The sequence below is a fragment of the Panulirus ornatus genome, chromosome 22, assembly GCF_036320965.1.
Source record: "Panulirus ornatus isolate Po-2019 chromosome 22, ASM3632096v1, whole genome shotgun sequence".
Taxonomy (NCBI): domain Eukaryota; kingdom Metazoa; phylum Arthropoda; class Malacostraca; order Decapoda; family Palinuridae; genus Panulirus; species Panulirus ornatus.
In genome coordinates this window covers 12,721,159-12,738,734 of record NC_092245.1, presented here as the reverse complement: position 1 = coordinate 12,738,734, position 17,576 = coordinate 12,721,159, and the positions used below count along the sequence as shown (strand labels likewise).

Sequence of the window (17,576 nt, the reverse complement as noted above, 5' to 3'; positions counted from 1 at the left end):
TCAATAAGTCTATTATGAAGGATATGATGGAATTCAAAGGGTCTGTCTATCAAGACATCAATTAAACTGTGTGAATAAGAAAGCCTTGAAGATAAATAAAAAGAAAAAATTCAACTATCTACAAAATATGTCCCTCATCTTCCAAAATATACAATACAAGAGAAATGTAATGAGGACTAATGAAATGTGGGCTGTAAATTCATTAAGCAAACCTGAAAAAAGGATTCTAGTCCATTTTCATTTTGAGCTGTGTGTAACTAGAAATAGCAGTGTCACAACTATCATAACTGGTATACCAAAGTTTGGTAACATGAACTTCAATAAATGATAATCTGCAATGTGGAACAGGCAAAACAAGAATGAATTTAAACAACTAGAACTCAGAAGGAGAGCATTTCATAAATATCACTAACTTTACATTACTGTAAGCTTTATATATCAAAGAAAATTATAGACAGAAGTAAAATAAGTAGTCACACAAAAAAATCATATTCTAAGTTTCTGTGGCTTATCTTGATTTTGAAGTATACTCAGAAAAGTGGACTGAGAAGTGGTGCGAAAAGAATAACTCATGATCATGCTAAACAGACAGGACTCAACTAGCAAGAACTAGATTGGCCTATCTTAAATATTGCACACAATATATTCATGTTAGAATACCAAACTTACTCATAAGAACTAAAAAATTAATGATAAATAAACTAGGCAAATCTTCAAAGCAATTATGTTTTTTTGTTTTTTTTTAGAAACATTGACTGGCACATACGCACATTACAATGCAGGAGAGTACTTCTATATTGGTGTATATCTAAGATGAGTGTTTACCCAAGTTCAAATTCAACTTATGGGGACATTTTACTGTATATCCAATTAATCATGATCTTAGTACAAGAATGCTTGAGACTGTAGCAAATCTAGTGTATAACAAACATCAACCAAACATCACAATCTAAATACAAGAATGATTACAAATGCAACTTATAAACCATAGGGTAAATAATACATCATGTTACCTACAAAAACTAATTAATATAAAACACATAAAAGACAATTTGACACTCACCTTAGTGTTACTCAAAGGAGGATGGAGAAGAAATAAAGAAGGATAGGTAAAGGTCTGTAGCATTAGAATTAACAATATGGCAACCAATGCAAATATGGCCGAAATCTTCATATGAAATTAAGAAAAATCTGCACAAAAATATATATAATCAAAAGTATTTGTCATGAAGCAAACTTTGGCCTTGAAGAACAAATGCAACTTGATAATCTGAATAGAAAACTGACATAAATTAGATATAGACTTTACCATGACAGCCACTGCGAGCTTTAAGGAAAATAAAATTGCATAACTTTACAAAACTGTAGGACTAGAGAAATGAACAGAGATGGAAGTGAAGAATACCAGTGCCTGTTGAGCTGGGTACAGTGAGAATGTAAGTTCTAACAACATACATACAAGTGGGACACCATTACTCAGCAGAGAAGAAAAATAAACTGGTGGGCAAGGGAGGAGGATATGAATTAATAAAAAGGAAAGGAATATGAGCAGAGCATTTTAAAAAATATACAGCAAATAAAGAATAGGAATTTGTTTAAAAAAGTCTTAATAAGAAAAATATTTACCACTATCAACACACCAATGAAGGTTTATATAACTATGTGTCTTACATATATATTCTGCAAGGATATACTGCTCTTGAAAGTGAATATAAAAATTTGTAAGATAATAAGAAAGTGATAGAATAATTAATATGAAAAATCTGTTATACAGTAAAACGAAGAGAATACAATATGTAAAACATGGTATCAAGGATGTAACCTAGATACTCCTAGGTGGTGCGTTTGAAGAAAATTCCTAGATTACCATCAAAAAACAGCTTTGAGAACATCAATTGTGGAAAACCATTTCATGAAAATGGAGAAAAATATAAATACATACAATCTGAAAAATTTTGGGTTTTATCTATAGCACTGAAAAACTGAACTATAATTTCTAATTTCACTGCTTTTATGTGACGCACTCACGTAATCAAAGTGTCAAATGTTGTGCAAGCTGTTTTTGACAATTAGGAGAATCTGGTAAAACAGAATGTCCTGGAATATTTTGATAATTTGGATATGGCTAAAATTTAACGAAGTTATCAATGTTGTATGATACAAGAGGTTATGACATTAAACAAATACTGTCAAAGGACAAAGCAGCCCGACTCTTTGAACAACAAACAATGCTTGCCATTAAATTTGAATCAAGTGTGATGATTATAGTGATGACAGAGCAACTACACAATAACTCCTTACTCTTCAAAGAGTCGAGCCAAAAGGCTAGAACAGGGACTGATACAACACATGCACATCTATGGAAAAATATGACGTTAACTGGAAAAATAATTTATTTGGGAGACTGCTAATTCACATCAAACTACATGTAATCATTATACAATAAAATCCACAAATGGAAAAAAGAAATGTACTGGGAAGACAAACAACAAAGTGAGTTATCTGGGTTCATTATCAAGTCTAAATGGATCTCAGATATTTATATATAACATGCAAAAGAGTAAAAGTTTTTTGGATCGTTGGAGGCAAGAACTCACTGGCAAAGGGGCTGCCCGCATCTCCCTCAGGTCCAGGTTCCTGAAGAAGTCAAGACATAGAATCTCCTCGACACTTGGGTATTGGTCACCATTCCCAAAGATGTATTCCAAAACCTGCACCACCTGTAGATAATTGGCTCATAAGATGGGCAGTAACACTGAGTGCCGAGTTGCCAATGGTTTTGATGACTTATAATGAATGTTCCCCATCATGTGACTGGTTATGCTTTTCATGACAGATACAGAGCAAAACTTTTCAGATCAGTCCTGCCATTCAAATAGCATTTTCACAGATATCTTCCATTGAGTAACAAAAAGACAACAAAATCTACATATGAATACAGAGATACTTTAAGACTGTGATAAAGAGTCATGCTAATATAATGACAATTTGGGGATAATAATAATGTAGCTGTAATACTGCACAAAACAGACATTATCAAACATAAACCATAAACCTAAGCAACATATTTGAATCCTCATCAAGAAGCATATTTCTCACTGGTAAACAGTTCATCTCAGAAGAAAAAAATCTGAAAAGCTGAATCTCATATGTCCTCCCACAAAATTCAATTGATACTGTCCTGGAAAATAATTTGAATGAATTTTTCTTCTTAAGGCTCAGTCATCTGTTCTTAACTCTATCTCGCTAATGCAGGAAATAGCGAATATGTACGAAAAGATGTAAATGGGAATTTCTTGACTAAAAACTAAACATCTCATCTTCTTTGAGTTAATGGCATCTAAAGTCAATTAAGATAATTATAAAATTTTGTCTGTACAGTCTCAGAAACAACAAAATTAAAGTTTGACTTGTTTAATCATCTGTAAGCAGCATTTGCAGAATATTTCTCTGTAAGAAATATAAAAAACTAAATGATACACTCACATTTTCATATGTAAAGCTAAAGTAATTTTAACCATATCCTCTATATTAGTATCTCTAAGGAACACACCCAAACAGAATTAAACATATCAATTTCGTTGTTCAATAATTCTAAAGTGCAAGGCATAGGATGGTCCATTCCAAGGAGAATGCTGATAATAAATGATTACCAGCCCTTCCTGTCAAATGGTTAGGGTGGGAAATGCCCATATTATAAGCAGTAACCTGACATGATATCATAACAAAAGACTGATCAATCTACCAATAACTTGCCTTCCTTTCCTTATGTTCATACGTTCAGAATACATTACCATTCCTGTTTAGATTCTAGTCACTAATCAGTTGCAAGCATTCTACCAGATTTTTTTTTTTTTTTAAACCATTCACCATTTCCTGCGTTAGCGAGGTAGCGTTAAGAACAGAAGACTGAGCCTTTTAAGGAATATCCTCACTTGGCCCCCTTCTCTGTTCCTTCTTTTGCAAAATCAAAAATGAGAGGGGAGGATTTCCAGCTCCCCACTCCCTTCCCTTTTAGTCATCTTCTACAACATGCAGGGAATACGTGGGAAGTATTCTTTCTCCCCTATCCCTAGGGATAAAATTTAAAAGCAATTAATGAATTAATCTAAATAATAAATTCCATGTATCCTGTGGCAAGTGCAACAGCTTCATGAAATAAAAATATGAGATTAGAATTAGAGTGGCATCAGCAAGTAATTGCCAAGAATGGAATAAGACAACTTGGGGACATAGTTGATGCAGACAGCATATATAAATTCAATACGGGGTTTGACGATAAAGAATGTTTAAGATATTGGGACAACTGCCCTAGGACTGACTGAGGTTGACTACTGACCTAGGGTCATCTGGATTAACAATGAACTCAAAGAAAACAGAGGTCAACAAACGGTAACCTAGAGGAAGAAAAAACATTAAAACAAAGCATCACTTGGCGCTAATATATCAACCTGTGAATGACAAAGGTTAGACAACTGACTTGGGTGTATCAAGGGTTAACAACAACGATGCCTGGACTACATTTGAGGGTATGGTTAGCAACAGGGTTAATGACTACTGACCTGTGGGTAAGTGGCAATGTCCTCCAAGTGCTTTGCTGTTGGATGTGCAGAAGAGAGCTCATAGCCTGCACACATCTCAAACAGGACATGTCCTGGGGATAGAAGGCACTTACATCTCATCCTAATAAAGGAACTATGTCTCATATAAGTTTTATTTTAAAATCTGTCCAACAAAGAACATAAACTTAAACTACATATGTTTACTTATGGTCAACAGCAACAGTGCCACATTAACATATGGTAATGTTCATGAAATACAATCTCTACACTACTTCAGTTATGCTATCCATCACACTCTTCCTTCACTCAAAAATTCACATATTCCAGATTTCATGGTATAATTTGTAAGGATTACACTTAAATACACAAAGTAAATGAATAACAAAATACATAATGATTAATTTTACCATAATGGGCCAAGCACAACCCAATCGACAACTAAAGCCCTAGTTAACCTATTACAAGCACTGTAGATCTATCAGTGCCCTGGTAAAAGTACTGTAAGTGCTAAAATTTCCCACAGTACAAGTAAACCTACTATAAATATAGCAAATCAATCAGGACTTCGTACACCTACTACAACCCTCAAAAGCACTTTAAATCTACCACACACCTAATGAACCTACGATAAGCACTGTGAATCTACAACAGCAAATCTACCATAGTCCTAGTAAAACTAAACATTCCTGGTAAACTTCTCACAACCCAAATGGTAATATAACAACCCTAGTGTGCCTACTACAACCAAAGTGAGTTTTCTACAGCGTAGCTAACCATTTGATCATGACAGTACGACCCTTGGATACGACACTGTGACCTCTGACCCAACTAGCTCAGGAATCATACTGTGGAGCTCAAGAGGTTACTGAATTCCCAGAGAGCATACCACAGCACTAGCAAAACTACTACAGTAACAGTGAACTTATCACACCACTAGTGAGCTTATCATAGCACCAGTGAGCTCACCACACCTATAGGAAACTTACAACACTAGTAAAACTCCAGTTGCACTAATGAACCTATCACAGTAGTAATTAACATACCAAGGCACTCGTGTACCTACCAGAACACTAATGCACCTACCATAGCACTAGTGAGCCTATCAAAGTGCTAATCAACCTAAAGAATCTACCTCAGTACCAGTGAACCTACCACAGCACAAGTGACTAGTAAATCCGTCACAGCTCTAGTAAATCTACCAAAGCATAGTTGAGCCTACCACAGCACTAGAGAGCTTACTACATAATTGGTGAACCTACTACAACACTTGTGAGCCTACCACAGTACTGGTGACCTTCCCAGAGCACTAGTGAGCCTACATCACTAATGAATCAAGCACAGGAATAGCGAACCTAACCACAGCACTAGCGAGCCCACCAAAGGACAGGTGAGCCTACCAGAGTAATTGTAACCCTAACCTAACATCAGTGAACCCATCCACAGCACTAGATTGCCTACCACAATCTAAGAGAAGTGGCAGTGAACATACCGAAGCAGACAGAGTCGATGGCATCCCTGTTGTCCCTTAGACGACGCTTGATGATGGGGTAGATCCTGGAGGTGAGTCCCAGCAGTGTATTTTCCACCCCAGACAACCTGCAGTATCAAAAGACTTCATTACCAAATTCTGCACTACACTCCTCTCTCTTTTTCCTATTTCTTGTGTGTTTGTCTCTGTGTATCTCTCTTACTCCAAGCTCTGTGTGGCTAATGTCTCAACAGTAGAACTGTCATGAATCAATTGTAAACTGCCTTGTTAGCAAGATGCTTTGGCCCTTGAGCAAGATAATACGAACAATCCACTGCACTCAGGGATCATGCCATTGTGCTCAAGGGTAATACCAGTTTGCTAAGAGGTCAAAACATGTTGAAGGGTACCATTGTGAAGTGGTAAATGACATATTCAGTAACCACTAAAAAAATCTATCTGATACATCATATCAAGATCACTCTGACAAGATGAGCTGTGCTGAAGTTGACTTATTAATATCAGATGCCACAACCAAAAGAAGTCACACTTTATCAGTCTTACTTCTTTGCTAAAGGAAACTGCGACTCCATCTTTTGTTCCTGTACATTGGGTTTAGGATGAGTGTCTGCTCAGAAGGAATCTGAGGGTCTGCTATTTCATCCACAGGGGAAGAGGCTTGTAAGTGAAGCAGGTCAGGGCAGGTAGGATTTTCATCAAGCTGACTTTTTTTTCAATTTTTCAAGTTTTTCGATATGTATCTCATTCTCTCTACTCCAGAAACACTCACAACAGGTGGACTATTACCAGTGTCCCCAACCATTAAACATTATAAATAAGCAGCCTTATGGTATTATCAAAACGTGTAAAGACAGAAAGAACAACTACTTATGTTCTGGACCTTGTACCACACCACAGCGTCCTGCAGTGTTCACACAGACCCTCTTCAGTAATGGCATCCCAGGCAATGCCTATAAACCATGCCCGTCTCTTTAAAACACTTGGTCTCCTGAAGAGAGAAAAAATTAATCCTTACCACATCTAGATCATCTCAAATTGCTGATTGCCTCTCCGAGCTCCTCTCAACATCCCAGTTGTTATGATTTTGTTAATCCCACCCTTTCCCCTCCCTCTTTCCCTCCCACATTTGCTCCCACTGGCGCTTTCTCCTCTCTATCTTTCTTTAAGATTTACTACGTACCTCTTAATTCCCAGATCAACTGGGGTTTGTCAGTTTCTTCTGCTGTGCTCTCTTTCCTTTGATATTACTTTTCTTCACTTCCTCGTGTGTCTTTCTTTCAAATACATTGCCTCAATGTTACTCACTCAGCTCTTGGGATATACACTTGAAGAAGTATTCCCTTCCCTGGTTTATCTTTTCCCATCATAAACGTTTCCTTTGCATTTTCCTGTTTCCTACAATACTAAACACAGGCCTTTAAACACTAAACTGCAATCAAGTTCCTTACTTCTCAACTCAACGAACCAAATCATGGCATGCAGACTCTCTTGAACTCTTCAATGTTCACATAAATACACGTCCTTCCTTCCCGTCTTGATCGTGTAATTCATAATCTTATGTTTTATCTGCAATCTGTCCCTTGCATCTTAATTTAGTTTTCTGTCTCCCTCAGCTTTGTATTTTGCTCTCACAATCATCTCTTCAACTTTTATCACTGTCACTTCAAGTGATGTTGTGGGCCCGGTATCCCTCTGCAGGAACCCCCAACCCCCCATGGCGGGCTCCTTGTGTAGAGCGACAGTTTCTCTTTCCAAGAGCTGTGATGGTATACGCTGTTACCCTCTGCTCCCCCATGTGCCACAGGAAAAGGCTGTGTTCCTTCAAGTTCCTTTTCCCTCGTCAGAACATAGGAGTTCCCCTATTCACTGGGGCCCGCAAGGACCACCACCAACCCTCGAACTTCCTCTTCTTCCTTGTTACTTATGCAACCAAAACCTGACACTGTTGACCTAGATTCATCTTCCTGGGCGGCACGTCTTAAGTTCTCTATCTCTCTCTCTCTCTCTCTCTCTCTCTCTCTCTCTCTCTCTCTCTCTCTCTCTCTCTCTCTCTCTCTCTCTCTCTCTCTCTTATTCATCAAGGAAGAACGTGCTGCAGCAAGTGGTTCGCGCTAGCCCCGCCATTATAGTTATATCTTGTCATAGGTAACCGTAGATATGTAGGTAGGTACTCTCTTTCTCTTAAAATAATACTGAATGACAAACACAACTTTGAAGATGATCAAAATGTATGGTAATACACAAACAACTCACAAGAGAAGAGGCCGAAATATTACCTGTAGAACAGAAACAAGAAGGAACATCACAATAAATGAAACGGTGGGGTTGAAGTGAAGTGGTGCAATGAAATCTAGTAAGACAGAAAGAAGGCTTTTGATTCCATTCTGGCCAAGAAATGGGTGGAGGCCAGGCTTACCTGAGAGAAGCATGATGCCAACACTTACTTAAAGTACTTGGCCAAGATGTTGACTCTTTGTGGGTTTACATGGGAGATGGCTTTTGGTTGAACATGACTACACCTGCTTTCTGGCTGATATGGCAATGTTAATAGCAAGCAACTAGCTCGAGATTGCTTTTTAGGTTAACAGCAGAGACATAACTGGGGACGGGGGGTTTGGCTGACGGTTAAGTTAACAAAGAACAAATCTACCTAGAGGAAGGATGTAGTAAGTTAATAGTGAGAGGACCCTAGCTTGGGAGGATGGTGTTGTAAGTTAACAGAGAGAAGACCTACATGAGAAGCAAGCGTTGTATGTCTAATACTGCCGAGAGAAGACCTAACCAAGGGGGCTGGCGAAGTAGGGTCCATGGTGAGCAGCTATTGATGCTGTGGTGAAACCAGTAGTAATTAGGCCTACCTGTGTGTGGGGAAAAATCAGCCAAACCTACTTTGGGGTTTGCATCATCTCAACAAAGACTTAAACCTCACCTGGGGAAAGAATGACAGCTAGAAGTAAGCAGGCATAGTCGTGGAGATGGTGAAGTTCACGGTGGCAAAACAGGGTACTTAAACAGCGAAGGATCGCCTGGCAGACCTGTTTACATATCGAGAGCAAGAGGACCTACCTGGCAACCCCATTCTGAAGGACGACATTGCCTGAGTGAAGGTGTCCGCAGGGAGGGAAGCCCCGGTCCTGCAAGAAGAGCAGAGCCTCCAGCACCTGGCGCCCTAGCCTCTGGACCTGGGTGACAGGCAGACCTGTCGACCTCTGCTGGTACTTTTCACCCCAGTCGTCTTGCCAGTGGCTCTGCAATACAGACGCAACCGTCACCAAGGTCTCGTAATGTAGTAATGAAACAAGCGACTCATCAGGTGTTGTGGATGGGTGTAACACAACATCGTACCGGGTACGAGAACCTCGTATGGATGCATGATTGTAACGCAAACACATTAGGGCAAAAAAGGTTATATACATTAATGGTGGCGCGGCGCTGTAGCTGCTGTAACCCCTGGAGGTTTCATGACCATGATAATAATGATACACAGGGATTTCTAGATTCCGCTTGGATGTGGTTACACCAAAACTGAAAAGGTCACCTTCGGCAGATCATCATCGTCAACTGACGAAAAGCAACACAATGTCGTCGAAGAGTTTCTCATTCTAAGGGAGTCCTTCCCGTCCCTGCTACTGAGTCTAGCACAGACTTGAAGCTGCAGGAGCCTCTGGAGATGGGGTCCTGGTATCTCATAACAATAGTAATATCATATATTGTTTGGGGCAGGTCAGCATCAGGCGTGTGTGATGCCATCATGATGTTTTAATCTGTTCATGGAGGGGGTTGGTAAGGGATGTAAATGCAAGGGTCTTGGAGTGAGAAGTAGATGTACAGTACACTAGGGAGGAGGGGCCCGGGAAGTGCATCTGGGATGGATGACTTGGACTTGACACTTACCAGCAACTCCAACATTCTCTTCACTCTCCCACAATCACTCATCCTTCCTAAACAAGCCTCTCCAACCTTTCCCTCCTTCATCCTACTTTCATAAGGCTCTCATCCTGCCTCCTCCCCATGCATCTCCTCCAACAACTCTTTTTTCTACTCCTCCTCCTCCTCCTCTAGAAACTCCTCTCCCTTCTCCAACACCCCCTCCTCCTCTTCCTCCTCAAGCCACCTACCTTGAGGACCACAGTCACCTATTCTGAAGTACTTACCCTGTAGATGAGGTCCTTGAGCGTGCCCTTGTTGTTATGGGGGATGACAGTGACGACGTAGGTGTGGGAAGAGATGTTGGCGAAGTCCACGTCCAGCACGGGGTAGATGTAGGGGTGGTGCAGCGCCTGCGTGGGGTAGAGAACATCATCTCACACAGTAACACTGGACGGGTTCAAGCCAGAGAAACAACTTAGGTCACCGATATAGAACCAGAGAAAGGAGAAAGTGCAACTGTCAGGGAGAATAGTGGAGGAGATATCGTAACTATAGGGTACCAACAGGAGAAAGGGTCGAGAAGGTGTAAGGAAAACGCACGATGGGGAGTTAACTTACACACTGATCTTTCTCTGGTGGAAATATCATAAGTATATATAAAGTGCTCATATCATGGCTGCGATTAAGTCAAGTTTTAAGAACAAAGTGTGAGATTTTTATACCAAATAATTCCCAGTTTACTCTTTTTTTTTTTTTTCCCTTTTAATGTACATTCTAGTCTTAAAAATATAAACGTAATGAGAAACAAACACGACGCTGGCTTATGAAGAAAACTCGAAGGAAAAGAAAAATAATCCGTTGAGGATTTTACGTGATGGATGAGGGTCATGGCCGTGTGCGAGTGATGTGGCGTAGATGATGGGGTGTGGATGATGAGGCATGGATGACAGGTGAGAGAGAGAGAGAGAGAGAGAGAGAGAGAGAGAGAGAGAGAGAGAGAGAGAGAGAGAGAGAGAGAGAGAGAGAGAGAGAGCATCATCTGTCGCCGGTCAAATGTGAATGTAAGTCACTCACCTTTGGGTAAAAAGCGTATGTCACCAGAAGGTAACAAAAGCACCAGGCACCGTACCAAACGATTCAAGACTCACCAAGGAAAGTCTAATGAGACTGAGTCACCAAATAAAGAGTTCGAGGACGATGTAAAAACAAAGCAAAGGACGTGGAAAATGCTCCACAAACACAGTGGTTTACCTGGTAAGGGGCAATGGCACGATCAAGATCACAAGGCTGAAGGCACCGGGGTCTACAGAAGTAAGAATTACAGTACACAGTTCAGCTACTGCGATCATTATACAGTGGAGAGGGGAATAAAAGGGAACCAAGAAGCGGTATATATGAATAACTCGGAAGAGTAATCGATTGGTCGAGGAGAGTGATTCAGAGTGATTTGGCAAGGATGAGAATTGTCATAGGGAGGAGGAGTCGCCATCTGTAGAATGAACAGGTGACAGGTAGTGTGGAAAGCTGATGTAAAGGCTCATGGATTAAGGATCATTTTGTTATGGGTAAGACTCAACACGTAAGCAAGAACTGACCTGACCTGGACATCAGAGTAACTAGGAGTTAGTGGCCTGACCTGGAGTTCAGAGTAACTAGGAGCTAATGGCCTGACCTGGGCATTAGAGTAACTAGGAGCTAGAGGCCTGACCTGGAGTTCAGAGTAACTAGGAGCTAATGGCCTGGCCTGGGCATCAGAGTAACTAGGAGCTAGTGGCCTGACCTGGACATCAGAGTAACTAGGAGCTAGTGGCCTGACCTAGACATCAGAGTAACTAGGAGCTAGTGGCCTGACCTGGACATCAGAGTAACTAGGAGCTAGTGGCCTGACCTAGACATCAGAGTAACTAGGAGCTAGTGGCCTGACCTGGACATTAGAGTAACTAGGAGCTAGTGGCCTGACCTGGACATTAGAGTAACTAGGAGCTAGTGGACTGACCTGGACATTAGAGTCACTAACATACAGTTGTCTGACCTGGAAGAGCTCTATGAGAGCCTCGCGAGTGCCCTGGGTGACGGGGAAGGGGCACTGCTCGTCGAAGGGTTGGAGGGTCATCAGCCGGTCGGTCTTCACCGAGGAGTCGCGGATCATGAACCAGTTCTTGTCGATCCTGGAGCCTGGGGATGAAAACAGGACACTATAACATGGCAGTTCACACGTTAGTACTGTTCCTGAAGCAATCGGTCAGCCTATCACTAACTGTAATTCGTCTACAGGATAAGTCTACAACTGCAGTGAGTCTATAACTGGCGGGTCACAGACTGTGAATGTGTCTTGAATCAATAAACCAGTTTGTTAGTACCTGCAGTTCATCCGGAACGCGATCTGATTCTGTCTCTCTTGTGATTTCTCTATGTAACGTTATCAGAACGCCCATTATCTCCTGGCCCTTCCGGTAAGTCTTGCTGGAGCTCACCACATCTACCGTTTCACAAGAGCACGTTTATCTCCGTCTCCCGCGCTCACGCTGGTCGACAGCAAATTGTATTGGTCTGGGGATCCTCCTTCGGCCGAGACACACCTCAGCTACATCTCCTCCTTAGGTCTACACACCTCACCTACGCCTGTATCACCTATCTACCCACATACTCACATACCTCACTAGGGCCCCATCGACGACCTTACCTCACATCCTTATTACTTAGATATCTCTTCTCCGTCTGAAGATCTCGTCTGCATCCTAAACCCATGCATCATTTTTATTACACTTCTATTCAAAGACTCAAACACTTCTCTTGGGTCAGGATACCTTATTGTAGCTTCCAAGAGCATTGAGAGAGTTTCAGTAACCCTATCCTGACTTTGAAACCTCATCTTAATGCCACACACATCTCACTCTGTGACCGTACACCTAATTTCGGGCTCGAGACGTCTTCTCGAGAGATCTCTCTCGTGCATCGGGCCTTCTGGCAATGCCTTAAATCAACCCAATTAGCGTCTCCTTCCCACTCTCATATTCCGGGACCAGTTAACAACTCCTCTGGTCCCTCACAACATCAACACCCTTGTCCTTCCATACTCGAGGAGATATGGCTGTCTGTACATCAGTGTTTACAGGCTTTTATACACACACGAGATGGCTCATTCTCCCTGAGGGGAGTTAGGGCACTAGTCCACGCCATTTGAGGAGACGTAAGGCCAGTGAGAACGATGGGGTTTACGTACCTATATCTCTGAGGTGTTCTAGTAGGGAGTAACGCTGGTGTCCGCGGAGGTAGCTTCGAGCTGCCAGGGCCGAGGTGTCCCTGCTGGCGCCCCTAGCGACCTTTCTTTCCATCTCCAGTCGCTCCCCGGCGCCCTCGTCCTCCAAGGCAGAGTACGAATACCGCCCGCCATGCCTGCCGGTCAGATCGAAGGGTGAGTTAGAGTGGTTGAGGAAGAGTGAGGAGCTCAATCTGGGAGGTGATCCGTCAAGGAATAATAAACAGCTCTGTCTGAGGCGGTCACATGAACTAAAGGGCTTTTGTAAGATTGAAAATGTTCGGTTGTGGAATACTGACTGAAGAACTCTGTAAAGAGAACTGGGGCGAGGAATATCAAAGAGCTGGGTCAGAGGGGGTGGTCAAGTATGAGAGGGGAGAACTTCATGACTTAGATATCATCAAGGTTCGTGAGGCAGATCAAGGAACACTGAAGTTCTGAACAGGAAATCTGTCTGGGGAAAAGATCATGTGTTGCAAAATCACACTAAGAGGAAGCGTTCAGAAGATGGAGGAGATCAAGGCAATAAATGGTTCATAAGTGTTAGAAATATCCCTAGAATCTGTACAGGAATGTGTGTGTGTGTGTGTGTGTTTAGATTGGTATATACGTATATTCTTAAAGCAATAATGTTACTAAAACGTGGAAGATTTCATCCATAGACTTACAATTAGTATTCCCCCCTAGGGACCTAAGCTACACAGCGTGTTTCATAAGACACTCACTGAAATTGGTCATCTTATAATCGAAAAAAAATGTGATACAATTATATGAACGTATTCGAATAAGTGAGAATCTACGCATTGGTTCATGATAGATGGAACAATCCTGTGTAAGTGTCATTCGATTTAGTATCGCACCTCAAACATCATCACTACAGATAAAGAATGTAGTATACTACGTCTGTTTCCCCCCACCCACGTAATCCTCGTACACCACCAAGTCATCTGAATTTCCTTTACACAAACCTATGTCCACTTCTGGGACACCTGAGGGGAAGGTCGACAACTTTAAGAACGTATCTTGCTCGCCTCAAGTTTGATACCAGTACGACACCTAGAGAGAGACACCTGGCCTTTTCTCGGGGGTAAACGGTAGGGAGGTCTGCCCTTGGCCCAACAAGCTTCTCTCTGGCAGCGGTGGCGTCGTCTGCGTCAGGCAGGTCTTCGTGGTCCATCGCGATCACTGCTGAGGAACCAGCTGCTGCCCCTCTTAATGTCTCGGTGGTCACCCTCATAACCCCACTGGACGGTACGATCCCGCACACCAGCCTCACCCACCCCATAACGATTGCCTTCCCCCCCCTATGGTAAGTACGTGATGTCAAGGATGTCATTTGGGATCGAATTAAAGTTACATGTGTGTCAGGTTACACGTCACCGGGCGGTCATGCAGGATTCGAACTGAAGTGAAGAATCGTCCGAAGTACATTTCAACTGTGAAGCGAACCTTCAACAATTCAAACATGAATTCAGGGTATAGTTTCCATGAAGGATCTATACCAAAATAAGTAAAAATAAAAGGTCTTCTACTCTTAAATGAATGGAGGTCTAGAGTCAGACAACAGTCTTCAGTGGGGAAAAAACGAAAAGTGTAAAAGCTGAATCTACGAGGCTGTTCCAGGACCTACTCTATCTCCCAGAGTTTTAGAGATAACTCTCACACTGTAACTTTATGTTGAAGAGGGGATGGGGGTCGGATGGGGTGTCGAGATCTGTCGACTTTTTCATTTACATGTTGCAGGGTGGCTTCTGGTTTAAGGAGAGAGAGAGAGAGAGAGAGAGAGAGAGAGAGAGAGAGAGAGAGAGAGAGAGAGAGAGAGAGAGAGAGTATCTTATGCTATCCCACATTGTGTTAAGTACCATAACTCCCTCGAACGTTTTACCACACAGAACGAAAAAAAAAATTCATAACGAAAAAAATGAAATACAAATACAAAATAAAGCGAGACATCCCGCCCAAACAACAGTCATTTACATAAATTTCTTCTTCTCTCACAACGACAGTATCACCAGGGAAGACAAAAATTACAGGGACAGAACTCTGAGAATTAGCTGCGAGGAGCCTGGGGTGTTGGCAGGGCCAGCAACACTGCCAAAACTGCCTGGTGGTGGCATTGGCTCGCGCTGTGTGTGTGTGTGTGTGTGTGTGTGTGTGTGTGTACGCGCGTGACTGGTCACCGAATATATAACACGTAAGGCAGCAGACTACACGTCTCCCAGGCAATTCCTTCGTCACAAAGGCATAGCTAGTGTGTGACCGACCTCGTGTGAGTGTACCTTCGTGCTCTCGTGTGGTATAATATGTGGAGAGCGTTCTCTTCAAGAGTGAGGTATCCCATAAGTATGAGGACGTACATGCCAATATGCTTCGTGTCGTGAGTAAGTGCTGAACTGTCCCACACACACACTCACAACACACTTACAATACAATGTACAATATGTATTTCCTAACTTCTCTCTCTCTCTCTCTCTCTCTCTCTCTCTCTCTCTCTCTCTCTCTCTCTCTCTCTCTCTCTCTCTTCTCTCCGTAACATACATACCCAAATGTTCCCATAAAGCGGACTGAAAATGTTACCATAAACCATAAAAATGTTCTCAAAACCTTTGGGTTTATGAGAGACATAAAACATCACAGCCTCACTTCTATGTTCGCACAAGATCATATTATTTCGATTTTTTTTCTCTTTCATATATATATATATATATATATATATATATATATATATATATATATATATATATATATAATGAGCAAAGAAATCGTCCGGGTTAGGGGAGGGGGGATATGAGAAATCGAAAATATTTCCACGAACGTTACAAGTGTACTGCAAAAGTTTTCTACTATGACTAATTGAGTTCTCTAATAGGACAAGTGTTCTCGACCAGGGATACAGATGATCTTTATCAATACTACAAGTGTTCTCGGACTGCAAGTGTTCTCAATTTGACTCAGGTGTTTACGTCGACACACATAACATAAAGCATGTTTCCTTCGATCGACGTCACGACAAAGGAGTATATATATACCTCAGGCTAAACTATACATAACACGTTCGTGGTCTACCTCGGGATGAAACTAGTTTCGCAAACCACTGAAAAGAAGGAGGAAGAGGAGGAGGAGGAGGAGGAGGAGGAGGAGAGGGAAGAGAAGGAGGAGAACCGAATTCGGTACCAATAATATCGGGGCCAATTACCATGGATATAGGATATTGCTGGATTTCCTTGTCTTGCTCCCTCCTACGAAAATCGAAAATGTCAGCTGCCAATTCCAGAAGGATATTTTTAGAGACAATCCCGTGTTGTCCACCATATTTCTTCCTGGAAGGCGCGCGGGGAGGGATAAATACGTGGACGGGGCTGATCGACGTCCCGTAAGAAAAAAATGGGGGTGTTCTAGTAAGGCGTACTGAACGACACGGACTTGGACGAGCGGATCCTCGCGGTGACGGGTACGTCTCCTGGTCACGTGAATACGAGGGTAGGTCAGAGAGAGAGAGAGAGAGAGAGAGAGAGAGAGAGAGAGAGAGAGAGAGAGAGAGAGAGAGAGAGAGAGAGAGAGAGAGAGAGAGAGAGAGAGAGAGATCAAAAGCTGGAATTAGGCTCTGATCTTTCCCTGAACAACAGTCGACTCAGTCTTCTTCTTCTTCTTCTTCTTCCTCTATTTCTTCTTCTTCCTTCAAGTGGGTGGTAAAGATGGGGTGAGGGAGGGGAAGGAAGAGGCTGGCCAGTGAGGGTCAGCCATATATGTTTCTAATCTTCTTAGCCCGTATGTTACCTTCACTGCTGACGTCTTATATTTCCTGGGGAATACTGTATGCAATCCAACGTTGATATGTTACAAATCTCGCTCTGATCTTTACCTTACTGAGCACGAAGGTACGACCCTTCAGAACGACTGGACGACCCTTAAGCACGACCGTACGACCTTCGAGCACGAGGGGAATGACCCTTGACCACGAGGGTACAATCCTTGACACAAGAGGGGAATAACCCTTGAGCATGAGGGTACGATCCTTGACGCAACAGTACGAACCCTAAGCATGAAGGTACGACCCTTGAGAACGACAGGACGACCCTTAAGCACGACGCGACGACAGTGATACACATCACCCCTTCCTCCCTCTCCCGTCCTGACTTGTGACCAAGAAACTTTCTAAGAAAAATATCATTCAACTTCCTACCCCTCACAAACTAATTCATCAAAGCAACTTACGAACAAAATATCCATAACTTTTCATACAGATACCTTTACACTTACACACAGTGGAAAAAACACTTATCACATGGCCATTTGCAGTATAATATAAAATGGAATTGTCGTAAACAGACGAACATTCAATAAAAAAAAAGGTTAATTCACTTCAAGTTTCCGGTAGACTACAGATTAGACTGAC

General features: G+C 42.0%; 1 protein-coding gene across 9 annotated transcripts in view; it reads right to left on the bottom strand.

Annotated features, from left to right (window-relative positions):
- The window catches only part of Slob (Slowpoke binding protein), a 399,771-nt gene that overhangs the window by 33,508 nt on the left and 348,687 nt on the right, over nucleotides 1-17,576 (bottom strand). For 5 of the 9 annotated variants that reach the window (XM_071676159.1, XM_071676157.1, XM_071676149.1 and 2 more), the window contains 8 exons: nucleotides 13,145-13,317; nucleotides 11,954-12,096; nucleotides 10,206-10,331; nucleotides 9,118-9,299; nucleotides 6,052-6,158; nucleotides 4,563-4,654; nucleotides 2,598-2,720; nucleotides 1,310-1,327 (listed from right to left, as the gene is read on the bottom strand). In XM_071676159.1, the coding sequence (XP_071532260.1) occupies nucleotides 1,310-1,327; nucleotides 2,598-2,720; nucleotides 4,563-4,654; nucleotides 6,052-6,158; nucleotides 9,118-9,299; nucleotides 10,206-10,331; nucleotides 11,954-12,096; nucleotides 13,145-13,317 (964 nt within the window). The remainder of the gene's footprint in view (nucleotides 1-1,309; nucleotides 1,328-2,597; nucleotides 2,721-4,562; nucleotides 4,655-6,051; nucleotides 6,159-9,117; nucleotides 9,300-10,205; nucleotides 10,332-11,953; nucleotides 12,097-13,144; nucleotides 13,318-17,576) is intronic. The other 4 variants (XM_071676150.1, XM_071676151.1, XM_071676156.1 and 1 more) reach the window with 1 other exon arrangement.